Here is a 13,695-nt window from a genome sequence, read left to right as displayed (position 1 = left end):
TCCTCCAAACAAAATGTTTGATCTTCGGGGTTATTTGCGTTTTCCAGAGTCTTTGTTTCAATTCAACATCACCATAAGTTGGTTGAATCAATTGTTGTCGTGGCAAATGAGTCCCCAACCAATATCCTGATTTAACCGTGTATAATCCATCTTCATTGTAACTCCATCCAAGTAGATCTTGTTGTCCGTGGGGACTAATCTTGATCTTCATTATCCATATCACATCTTCAGGTAGCACTTCATTTCTTAATTTTTGCTCATCCCAATCATGACCACCAGGTTTGAAATAGTCACATATCTTGAAGCCTGTAATTATCTCACCATCTCGTGGACGCGGTGCTCTTGGAGGATGATCTGGCAACCATGGGTCATTCCACATTTTAATGTGTGAACCATCTCCAATGATATATCTCATTCCTTTCGAGACCAACTCCTTTCCATATAGGATTGATTTCCATGCATAGGAAGCTTTTTTCTTTTGAACTGCCTCCAAGATACTACAATCCGGAAAGTACCTTGCCTTAAGAATCCTAGCCATCAGACACGAAGGATTCTGCAATATTCGCCACACCTGTTTACCTAGTAACGCTTGATTGAATATCTCCAAATCTCTGAATCCAAGACCACCTTCTCTTTTAGGAACACAGACCCTATTCCATGCATACCAATGCATTCCTCCTCTATCTCCTTTTCCCCACCAAAACTTTGCTAGTATACTGTTAATCTCTTCACAAACTTCTTTCGGTAGCCGAAACACATTCATAGAGAAAATCGGCATTGCAAGTACTATAGACTTCAGAAGAACTTCTTTTCCTCCTGTCGATAAATGTCTCTGTTTCCAGCTCTGTGTAACAGACTTAACCTTTTCTATAATGTAGGTAAACATCTCGCTCTTCTTATTACCAAATTGTTCTGGTAGCCCCAAATATTTACCTATACCCCCTTCATTATGTATGCCTAGGATGTTCCTCATTTGTGTCTTTACATGAACCTTAACCTTGTTCCCAAATAAAATAGACGATTTAGAGAGGTTGATAGACTGACCCGAGACATCTTCATAAATCTTGAAAATCTTCTTCAGTTTCAGAGCAGATTTTTTATTTGCCAATGAGAAAAATAGTGAATCATCAGCAAAAAGTAGATGATTTACAGGGGGAGCTTGATTGGCAATCTTTATACCCAATAAAGACCTATCTGCCAAAGCTTGATTCATCATATGTGAAAGAACTTCTGCACACAGAATGAAAAGGTAGGGAGACAGAGGATCTCCTTGTCTGATTCCGCGTTGTGGAAGAATGTAACCTTCAGGAGATCCATTTATTAACACCGAGTAACTGACTGAAGTTATGCAGGACATAATCAACCTGATCCATCTCTCATCAAAACCCATATATCTCATCGTTTCCTCCAAGAAGCTCCACTCCAGTCGATCATATGCTTTTGTTATGTCTGTCTTAACAGCCATGTATGACAGGGCTTGTCTTTTTCTCGCTTTTAGGCTGTGAAAAATCTCATGGGCTACCACAATATTATCTGTGATAATCCTTCCAGGGATAAAAGCAGTCTGGTTCTCTGTAATGATCCCTGAGAGATGACTCTTTAAACGATTGACAAGTATCTTCGAGATGATTTTATATGACACATTGCATAATGCAATGGGTCTAAACTCAGCCATACCAGTTGGAGGATATATCTTTGGAATTAAGCAGAGATTAGTATGATTATGTTCTGAATCCAACCCTTCTCCATTGAAGAAACTAATAACTTCTTGCATAATCTCTGTCTTTGTATCCTCCCAAAAACGTTGATAGAATATAGCAGAAAAACCATCTGGACCCGGTGTACGATGAGATCCCATATCAAAAATTGCAGTCCTAACTTCTTCCTCTGTTACCATACGAAGGAGATCTTCATTCATCTCGTTTGTAACTCTTTTTTGAAATCCTTGAAACACTCCTCTGTAGAGGCTAGGATCTGTGTTGACAGATGTGTATAAATTATTGAAGTAGTCTTCAGCAATCCTTGCCACTTCTTTCTGACCTTTTCCAATAACTCCATTACTATCTTGAATAGAAGAGATAGTATTTCGGATTCTCTTACCTCTTGTGACAGCATGAAAATACCGTGTATTTCTATCTCCTGACCTTAACCAAGTCAGTCTACTCTTCTGCTTCCAGAAAATCTCTTCTTCTAAGTACGCTTGATTTAATTCTTCTCTGATCTTTGTCTTCTCTTGTAGACTTATCATATTAGATACTGTTGCTTTATCTAATTTATTCCTCAAAACTAGAATTCTTTCAGCTGCATTGCTCTTATTATGTCTCTTCCATTGAGATATATTTTGTCTACACCGACTGAGACGTTGTGCCAAAGGAATTCTAATCAGTTGCCCTTGACCTGTACCATTCCAACCTCGTTTCACTGAATCTTCAAATCCATCCTTTGATATCATCCTACTATCAAAACGAAACCATCTTCTTAGTATTTCCTGTTCCATTGCTATAAAAGTAATCAGAGGCCGATGATCTGATTCTCCTATCTCAAGAAAATCTGTATGGGAAGCGGGAAAAGCCTCTAGCCACTTAGTATTCGCCATTGTACGGTCTAAACAGCATTGCACCACATGAGTTCCACGCTGTCCCACCCATGAGAATCTATTACCATTTGTATGAAGATCAGTAAAATCACAGTCGCGCATCATTTGGTTAAAGTTCTGAAACGTCGCTGCTGATCTTAAGCGTCCACCAATCTTCTCATGATTTCCTCTTATCTCATTGAAATCACCTAAGGCAAACCAAGGTTGATTCCTTCGTGAGATTCCTAATCTTGTCAATTTCTCCCAAGTATGATGTCTCAATGCTGGATTCGGGTGACCATATACAAAGGAAAAGTAGAAAGGAACTTCATTGCAAACAACTTGACAATCGACCAAATTTACAGACTGACTGAGAATAGATAACTGAAGATTCTGCTTCCAATAAACTACTAAACCTCCACCTACACCTACTGGAGGAACAATTTCATAAGAAAGAAATCCTAACTGAGACCCAACATCTCTAACATAATCACTTTGCTGCTTTGTTTCCGATAAGCATATGATGTCCGGGAGATACATGCGGTTGATCTCCTTAAGGCGTCGAACTGTCGAGTCAATGCCTAAACCTCGACAGTTCCAGCGGAGTGTCCTCATGGCGGCTGTGGTGGTTTAGGGCCCACCGCGCCTCCCACATTGGTGTTAGCAGATGAATCTTCATTGTTCCGGGTTTCTTCAGGAACTACATTGATCGAAACAGCCATCTTCTTTCTTCTAGTGTACCTCTTCTCGCTAGTTTCTCCTTGCTCATAACTGTTAAATTTATCCACGTTACCAGCAGCTGATTCCATCCAAGCCTTTCTTTTCAGCCCTTCCAAGCCATCACAGCGCTCTCCAGTTAGCGTGAATGGAGAATACATTTCCCCCATAATGATATCCTCAGAGGGTAGCGTTGGCCGTGTCTCTCCATTCCATAGTGCTTCCTCATCAGCCTCCTCTTCTATAGCAGCAATTCCCCGTTCATACTCTTCCTGTAGAACCTCATCTGGAACTCTTGCAGCAGCGGCTTGTTCTTCGGCTTCCACAACTTCTTCAATAATCAAACCAGGCTCATTTGCCATACCATCACCCGCATTATCATCATCACTCCCATTGTCGTCATCTTCATCAGCATTGTCTTGCCCTCCATTCTGAATTAAACAAGCCCCAGAGTCGTGAGTCAGCATTCCACAGACCTCACAGAAACCACGAAGTCTCTCATAGTTGATTCTCAATAAGGTGTTGATCCCTGGAAGGAATTGAAACTGCTTCTGGAAGCGCAAAGGTTCATCAACGTTCCAATTAATACGGACACGAGCATACTCTCTCCTGGCCGTTACCTCAGCATTGTAATCCACTTCCATATACATACCAAGCGCCCGCCCTATGTGAATGACCACATCTTGGCTCATGTACTGGAATGGGATTCCTCGGATCTGGATCCAAAAAGGAATGAAGTTGAGCATCAGAGGATTGAAATCCGGAGTCCACCTCTCCATAATTAGCATACGGTCTGCAAAAGCCCACGGACCCCTGCGAATCACCATTTCTAATGACTCTTCAGAAGGGAATACAAACTGAAAACGTCTGCCTTCCACAAGTCGCCCTTGGATTCCTTCATAACCCCAACTTCTCGGTAGAGTTGCAATGATCGCCCTTATGTTTTGTCTCCTAGGCATCACCGGTCTTCCAATAAGAACAAATCTGTTCTCAGCCACCGCTTCATTAATAACATAGGTTGGTAAAGCCACCGGCGGATCGTCAGCACCAAGTGTAATGTTCTGTATCCCTCTTCGCAAATTTTCGCCCATGATGATGAAGCGTAAATGGAAAGGGTTTATCAATGGAAATGAGAATGATTGTAGATGTGATAGAACAGAACTCCATACTCCAGGGTTTATATAGATCAAACTTCGGAGAAGTTGAGAACTTAATTCATCACGATCGTAGTTTCCAATCATGGGGATAACTGTCAGGGAATGGAGGGAATGGGGACACCACGTCATTCCATCACCGAGAAAAACGGATTTAGGGGAACAGAGGCCGAGAAATTGTCGGAAAAGGAACCGCCGTAACCCTAAAACCCAAATCGCCTTTAGCGTCGCCTTTTTCGCATTATTTTTGTTTCTGTTAAAGTTTTTTGATTATTTTTCTTTAGTTTAACCCACTGTTATTTATAAAATACATTAAACTTTAATGTAAAATATAAGAAAATATATTGACAAACATGTATGTCAAAATAATTATAAAATACATATTATATATTCACAATGAGTTGTATGCATTGAGGAAAAAATAATGGTTTTGCTTTAACAACAAAAGATTAAATAGAATAACCACTTTAAATATATCATATGAAAATTTGTCCTAACTGTTTGTATAAAATACGGTTAGTATAACCACCTTGCAAAACAATTGTTATGCAATCGTTTAGATATAATGGGGCACGTGATGTAAACATACAATTAAAGGCTCAACTTTCTAAAATAAAATTGTTATACACTTATTTAGTTAATTTTTTAGAGAACAGTCCATTTTAAAATATCACACATGAATAAAATCATGACTTTTCTTTTAATAGAATAGATTATTTATCGTTTAAATCGGATACTCTGAAGTCTGAACAAATATTCCAACATCTTTTTGATTTTTTTTGGAGCATATTGATTGTGCATGCACCACACAATTAGTATTAGGCAGTTTACTTTATTTAATAAACACTAGGATAAAACCTACGGAAAAATGTATATGAAAATTATTTAAAAAACATCGTATGGAAAAATAAAATTTATGTTTTTAATAGAATTAATGTTTTTGGCCCTTAAATTTTTTTTTTGTCAATTACATAATTTGTTTACTAATAAGCTGATTCCATTTTTATAAATCTTTTAGGTAAAAAATCACTTATTGAATAAGAACCTAACATTTAGGCCGAAGAAGCTCATGCCTACTATTTGGTTACAATAAAACTATGTCAGCTCGGTTTTATATCATGATTTAACAATTTAAAAATTAATTATGGTTATGAGAAATTTACGTTCACATGTCAATCCTATCTATCTTCAATATTTTTCTTATTTTTGTGTCGTTTTTTCTATTTTGGTTATTGCTCGATATAAATATTAATTTTTTACTTTGTTCTTATTTCCTTATTTTGTTTTGGCCTAAAATTTAGAAAATATTTAAGATTTAAAATTATTAAAAAGATACATACTTAAGTTTAGATCTGCGTTTTATGCAGAATAATATTTTATAATTTATTACTTATTTTATGTTTTTCTACATATTATGAAATAATAAAATAGTAATTATATATTAAATAACTAAAAAATCAGTTACTATTATGTAATAAATTGACGTACGCATATAAATCAAACGACCGCTCTTGTTTATTAGCAAACATTTTAAGATAAATAAATAAAAATAATCAATCTTATTTGTGGTATATGATATATAATTAATTTTAAATGAAATAAACATATAGTATACTTTTAATATGGATATTTATTAAATGAGGTTTCTACTCATATGATTTTAGGATTATTTACATATTTGTGTAACAAAATTTTACCCCAACGATTTTTTTTTTAAATGTGAAATGTTTAGTGATTTCAATAATTTATAATCATTTAAAAAAAACAATGAAGATTTCAAAATTAAAATATTAACTTTTCAATATATGTTCAATGCATATATTAAAATATAAGTATGTATTTTCATGTGATATATACAGTAGAACCTCTATAAATTAATACTCAATAAATTAATAATCTCTATAAATTAAGAAATTTTGTTGACCCTAACTTGGATTGGTTCAAAATTTGACACAAATTAATCAAATAGTAAGATAATAATTTTTTAGAAAATTTCATGTAAATATATGGTCCCATTCAAATTATGAATTAATAATTATATGTATACAAATTTTATATAAGTAAAAACTTATTAATCTATTATTATTTTATATTCACAATGGAATTATCTTTATATTTTTTAACACTTAATATATTTTTGATGATATTTAGTAATATTATATCTAAAACCACATTTAAGTTCTAAGCAATATATATTATATACACCAAATAATATAATAAAATTAATATAAATGTCAAATTAAAAAAAAAGAATTAATGTCTATACACTAAAACAAATATATATTTATCTTAGAATAAATATATCTTAAAATAAAAATATATAAATAAGGAAATTTTTGTAAATTATTATCTGTTTAAATTAATAAAATTTTAATGTCTCAACATTTTAATTTATAGAGGTTTTACACCTATTAAAATAAAATTATTTAATCATATGATTTTATTCATATGATTTTATAATCATTGTATCTTATTATAGAAAAAAATTTAAATCTTGATCCACAAAACGTTTATGTGAAACTTTTCATAGTTTTAGTAATTTATTCTAGTTTTGGAAAATTCAAAATACAACATATACAAAAAAAATCTAAATTTTTATTAAATGATTAATGTTATTGTGTAATTTATTTTAATAATAAATAATTTAAAAATGATAGAAAATATGCAGATTGTTAGCAAAACTTTTTTATTTACAATCATTAATTGTCATATATATCTTAATCACATTAGATAATTCCATATATTTTATTTAAGAAAAAATATATAATAGTTTCCATTTGATAAATGAAGGGTCCATAATTGACATACTATATAATATAACATTTTTTAGCAATTTAATTTTGGACTAACAAATTCTCAATTGATTCTCAAGCCGCCACATAAACAAAAAAATAGTATTCTAATTACATGATAAACTCAACATAATACTTTTTTAATTAGTAAAAACTACATATTATAAATTTTTAAATGTTTCTCTATTAATATATAGGGAATATGACTTACTGCTTTTAACTATACACATTTTTTCTTCATGCGGACATTTATCAAAGTTAAACCGTATACATTGGAAAATTATTAATTTTATTTTACGATATTAGTAAGGCATAATTATATTTATACGGTTCACCATTAATAACAGTTAGAAGTTCTCTTTGTTTTAGTATTGTACGCATAAAAACGAGCTAAACATAAACATAAATTTTGTATAAAAAAATTCACACTGAAATTTCATTATAATAACAGAGAAGGATACAATATGATATAATTCATATAAAACTTTGACCCAAATAAATGATACAGTTCATGTATATATATGTAATATTTTTTATATAATATTCATGTATATATAAACACCTAAATATAGGTATAAAATTTAATGTAGGTTTCAGTTGAAAGGGACCATATAGGATTCCATCCCCACGCACAACAACTTTACTGTACGAATTTATAATTTTGTTCGAATATCAGTAATTTTCAAAGCCTTTTCCATGATCAATAAAATAAAGAGCAATCGATATTAGTCGGTGTGAACAGTAGATAAATCATTTCAGGTATAGTTACTTTGATTACCCGTTGGAAAACATTAGGTCCAAATTTAAAACTTTATGTCCTTCGAAATAATCAAACAAAATTCTACTGTAGTTAATCTTTATCAAATATTTTAACTAACCTAGAAAGTCAAAGGTTCATGTCAGTAGGTCTCCATTTCCTATATTTTCTTGGTGAAGTTTCTCGTTAGTTGTTAAACTACAGAATCATATCCACACTCAACTGATTTAACCACTTTACCGTTATTAGAACAAAAACCTAAAAATAGTTGGTTTATGAATATTTTACGGCAACTGCTTTGACGTTACATCCCGTATATTTTTTTTAGTGACTTGATAATAAAATAAAATGTATACAGAAATTGTAGAGTATCAGCGGCCAGATGGAAGTCCACACATTCTGTAAAAATTGGTTACTTATGAAAGAAGATCGTGTTACAGTCACACTTACATTCATGTCTTGTTAGGGCCTGACTGGTTTAACCGCAGCGGTTGCGATTGCGGTTGCGGGAGTTTGCGGATGCGGGTGGTTGCGGTTTCTAACGGTTTTAAGAGATTTGTACGACTGGTTCTGCGGTTAGAAATTTGTGCGTTTGCGGGATACTTATGACTGGTTAACTACCAAATGCAGCAGCTGTTAAATAATAAATTAATAATATTTACATTTTATACAATTATAAAAATATCAAAAATAATAATATTATAATAAATATAAAATTTATATTTAGAAAGTTATAGTTTAATTTTTTTAAAAATATAGAAAATATTTTTATTTTAAAGTTTTATAATATTAATTAAAATTTAATTGATATATTTTAGCATTTTTATAATTTCACTTTAATTTTTTTATTGAATTTTTTTATTTTTGTATTTATATTGTTTTGGAAAAAAAAAAAATTTTATTCTCCCGCAAACGCCCGCAACCGCAAACGCTAGCTGGAACCAGCTTTTGAATTTATGAGGTTCAGAGCGATTTGGAGCGATTTGGAACGGTTTAGAGCGGTTTGAGCGATTGTTGCAAAACGCCAGCAACCGCTACTAACCGCAAAAGCTACGTTTGCGGTTGGTAGCGGGAAAACCAGTCATACCCTTACTTTATTATGTCCTTATTGCAGCATTAATAAGCAAGATTCTTGTGATCCTGCCACTTGATATTTCGACCAAAGAGCTCGCACATCTCACTTTTGGTCGAGGAGCTCGCACATCTTGACTGTAGATTGTTTACAAATTAAATGAGAACCGCAAAAAGAAAAAGAAATCTACCTATACAACATCTGATAACTTTTTGACCGACAAAACTGCCATTCGGCCGATTGTTTTCTGTTCATGTTGTTATTTACGGTTTAAGTCGAAAATACTGTGTATATATATTAACGAATTTATAGTGGTTTAATGGTTCAGATTTCTCTGTAAGAGTCTTGTTATGAAGGTACTTAGGGTTCGAATCATTCGACGCATGTTTTGAAGTTTAGTTTGATCTTTTGGTAGTGACGATCTCCCATTTCATTTGTCTAACAAGGTGATACGAACGAACACACGTACATGATACATGTAATATCAAATTATACGAAGTAAGCTGTAATATAAAATTAAACTAATAAATTAAAATGTGATTTATTATAATTAAAGCGTAATAGTTGCATGCGTGATGTTAAACCAAAAGAGGGTCAAATATAAACCCTGGCTACGTTGACTTGTAATATAAGAAACATATAATAGATAATAAGAAGAGACCCCGATGGATAACCCTCACAACGAGATTATAAAATGATATATAAAGCACAACTAATCAGGCGTATGTCGTAGTTATTCATTAATCAAGCTCCTAATAATGGCTGCTTGTGGGCTATTAGGATCAATGGTTTCCAGAAGCTGAGACAGACGATCACTGAGATCATCGGCTTCTTTGTTCAAGTTTCTTATGTAATTGCAAGTCTCTTGTAACACCTTCGATGCTGATACCTGTATATTTTAAAGAATGTACATTTTATAGTCAGAAATCTGATTATATATTCAAAGCAAGTCTTAGCATGGAGTAATGATGTGTCATAATTAATGATGTAGTATGATTTTTTTTTTTTGAACGACTTGATGATGTAGTATGAAATAGATGATTATTGCTATGCATACTACAATATCATGCATTGTCATAAAAATAAGTTTAAGATGAATGCTCATAACTTATAAAATTAAAACAGAAACTAACACATTGTTTAGCCTTGAGAGAAAAATCAAAGTACTGACATGTACTAAACGAAAAAGATGCTTCCATTTATAGAAACAGGCCTCTTTCTTATTTTTCTCAAGTTCGTCCTTCTCTTGTTTTTATAGAAACCAAGTTAACCAAATATATAATTCGAAAAGAACAAGTCGGGGCTGTACATACATGTATTGAATTGATAGTCCGTGAACCGATATAGTCGTCTCACATTCAATGCATATAATCAAAAATATAGGTAAAATTAATTAGAATTAGCTTAATGCTGAAGTTAGGGGAAATATGTTCCCCTTTCCTCAAAGTCCGGTTAATGGTCAAAAGTCTTTTAGAGACTTCAAATGCAATCTCCCACATGAATTACTATATTATGACTGTAGCTAGGGAACTGTTCCAACATGTTGTAAATGTGAGTGTCTATTGAACATAGTACGTAACCCTAAGTAAATTAAATATCATATCATAAAACTGAAACTTATATATGTACATGTATAGAAGATAGAGTATATAGTAACTTCTAACAATGTTTTAATTACCGTGCTGGAACGACGGTTCTGGCGAATCTCTGGAATAGATTGTCGGAGCTTTGAGATAAGATCAGTGATCTGATCATCGCTAATCCTCGATGATGAGCTTGCTTGTCTCGACCTCCTGCTAGATGACATTTTCGTTTAAACTTCTTGCAGAGATTTGGAATATATGTGAATCCTAGAACACTCTCTTTTCTTGATCGTTGTGGGTTAGAGAAGAAGTATAATTGTTTGTGTTTGTTAAGAGAAAGGGAGAAGAAAGGAGGAGAAAAAACGGTGTTATATAGAGGGCTAGGACCACTTGTACAGAGAGAGAGAGAGGGGGAGATGAATAGAGAGTAATACAATAAATTTAAATTGGGACGTTGGTATGACGAAGACAAGTGCATAAGAGAGAGAGCAGTGGTTTAGAATTGGAGTCAGTCACGTGATTTACAATTTATTAGATTGTGATGTGTATATGTGATAACTACCACGAGATCATTATATATAGAGCTAATTGGTAAATTGTCATCTGAAATATGTTATAAAGCATAGAAAAACAAATGGAGTTAGAAAGTATAGAAAGACAAATATTGTGGAATCGATTTATAATTTCAGTCAATAAAACAAAGAACATTAAAATATTTTAATGAGAAACTACTAGTTTGACAAAAAAAAAAAACAAAGAACATTAAAATATCATCACTTGAATTTATAATATTATACTAGTGTTAAGTGCCACAAAGAGGAAAACAATAGCATTTCAGGGGTTCAAGGCAAACATATTAAATTTTTACTATTAACTGTTTCTGAAAATATAATTACTATACCAATAAAAAATATATCCAAATTTTAATATTTTAGAGATGAGGCAAAAATTTATTATAAAACTATATAAGTGATTGTGAACATCGTCAATCATATATATGTTAACTGAAATATATATATATAGATGTAAAGTTGTAAGTGATAAATTAATATAAATGTAAAAAATATAATTTTAACCAATAAAATATTTGATAAAAATATAGACAAACAATATCATCAAATACAAAGAAATTACAATAATAAGTAAATTTAAAATATAAAATATCATGACACAAGTATGAAGCAAAATAGATTAAACCAAATAGATATAATTATCATTAATTATTAATTATTGAAAATATATAAGTAAAATATATTTGATAAACTTTTTCAAAAAACATATATATATATATATATTTGGTAAACTATTTTAATAAAATAAAAAATAAATGTCGGTACCCCTAAAATTTGTTATGTAAAAAAAAGTCTGAGAGAGTAGCTTTTCATAAGACATGGTGAGAGAATAAATTCCATGTTCAATCCATATACAGAAAACCAAGAAGATCTTGTGTATCAGTTATAGATATAGATTATTAAATAAAAATATTAAATAAAAAAAATAGCTGAAAAAAAAATGACGTCAATTTTAGTGAAGATAACGCCGCCTGGTAAATTCTAAATCTTAAACTCTAGACCCTAAATTCAAAACATATATCCTAAACTCAAATCCTAAATCTTAAACCCAAACCGTATACCTTAAATCCAAATCCTAGACCATAAACCTAAATCGTAAACTCTAAACCCAAACCGTATATCCTAAACCCAAATCCTAGATTCTAAACCCAAACCGTAAATCCTAAACCTTAAACCCAAACCCTAATTCTAGACGCTATAAGGTTTGGATTTAGGGTTTACGGTTTGGGTTTAACGTCTAGGATTTGAGTTTAGGATATATGTTTTGGGTTTAAGGTCTAAGATTTGGGTTTAGAGTATATGATTTGAGTTTAGGGTCTACGATTTGGGTTTTGGGTATATGGTTTGGACATACACTAGTTACCTATTTATGAGGTTGATGTTCAAATGCCCATCATCTCAAAAGTACGTATATAATATAAAAAAATTATGATATAAAATATTTTAAATCAAAAATTAGAAGATGTCTTATATAATATATAAGAGAAATTAGCCAATCCAATTGGTCGGTTTATACTAGAAGTCCATCTAATTTAACATGAATGAAAGATCATTATGATGAATAGATGCATGATACATATTTAGAAAACAAGGAGATGGTGTGATGAATTGGACATTAAAGAAAAATGTTTGCTGATGAGCATACAAAAGTGGGACTATTTCTTCTTCTTTTTTATCAAAGGTGGGACTATTTATGTTTTAATATTTTGAAATTAGTTTTGTTGTAAACAAAACAACTTTTAAGCTCCCATGTGATGACATGACACTCGTTTCTCCCCCTCTAATCAGGAGCATATCCACCCTTCACGCCCCTCCTCCCACATGACACTATTTTGTATATCAATTTTTTTTACAGTTACGAGATAACAATTTCAAAATCTCTACGCCTTTTTGGAAGACCGAAAACTTTAGTATGAGACACATATTATAACTTATATATATTGGGGGTATATAAATAAATTTTAAGTTGATTTTATTAAAGAAATGAAGGTGTAGCACTATCATATCTCTTTTTCTCACCTGGGTCCGCTTCAACTTAAGCCGTTTGTTTAAGTTTGTTGTGCTTCAAATTTAACATAATAGATTACAAAACATGTTATTAACTAATACCGAATCTTTACGGGTAGGTTAGGTAAACATGTATACAGCATATTGCGTCTCACTAGTCATGACTCTTACCAAATATCTACAACTTCCAGAATCAAAAATTTCAGGGGTTTCTTTATTTTGAAACTAACCAAAAACAAAACAAAAGAAACTTTAAAATATATATAGCTTATATATGATTTCTAAAAATGTCATATATAAAAACGTGTTAGATTTAAAATATCATATAAACATATGGTGAATTCGCTTGTCGCCTATTTTAAACGAAACATTCATACAATTAGCATTGTATTAAAGTTTAGATAAATTGAAAACAAGTGTTAATATAACTTGCGCTTTGAGACATATTATATCATCCAAACAAGTT

General features: G+C 31.8%; 2 protein-coding genes across 2 annotated transcripts; both read right to left on the bottom strand.

Moving 5' to 3' along the window:
• Positions 1-2,942: 2,942 nt before the first annotated feature.
• On the bottom strand, positions 2,943-4,507 carry LOC103847533. Its single transcript, XM_009124627.2, has one exon. It carries the CDS (start codon positions 4,381-4,383, stop codon positions 3,187-3,189), a length of 1,197 nt encoding a protein of 398 aa, XP_009122875.1. The 5' UTR covers positions 4,384-4,507; the 3' UTR covers positions 2,943-3,186.
• A 5,071-nt stretch (positions 4,508-9,578) lies between these two features.
• LOC103846435 (transcription factor PRE2) lies at positions 9,579-11,168 on the bottom strand. Its single transcript, XM_009123355.3, has 2 exons — positions 10,746-11,168; positions 9,579-9,956 (listed from the first exon to the last, which is right to left on the bottom strand). Exons 1-2 carry the CDS (start codon positions 10,872-10,874, stop codon positions 9,801-9,803), a joined length of 285 nt encoding a protein of 94 aa, XP_009121603.1. The 5' UTR covers positions 10,875-11,168; the 3' UTR covers positions 9,579-9,800.
• Between the last annotated feature and the right edge of the window lie 2,527 nt (positions 11,169-13,695).

The sequence above is a fragment of the Brassica rapa genome, chromosome A10, assembly GCF_000309985.2.
Source record: "Brassica rapa cultivar Chiifu-401-42 chromosome A10, CAAS_Brap_v3.01, whole genome shotgun sequence".
Lineage (NCBI taxonomy): Eukaryota > Viridiplantae > Streptophyta > Magnoliopsida > Brassicales > Brassicaceae > Brassica > Brassica rapa.
The sequence above is the reverse complement of the archived record's forward strand: the minus strand, read 5'-3'. Positions and strand labels throughout refer to the sequence as shown.

Excerpts from the sequence above, each read along its gene's own strand:
- LOC103847533 (XM_009124627.2), bottom strand. The coding sequence starts at position 4,383 with ATGGGCGAAAATTTGCGAAGAGGGATACAGAACATTACACTTGGTGCT.
- LOC103846435 (XM_009123355.3), bottom strand. The coding sequence starts at position 10,874 with ATGTCATCTAGCAGGAGGTCGAGACAAGCAAGCTCATCATCGAGGATT. Across the intron at positions 9,957-10,745 it reads AGAACCGTCGTTCCAGCACG|GTATCAGCATCGAAGGTGTT; the intron begins GTAATTAAAACA and ends TAAAATATACAG.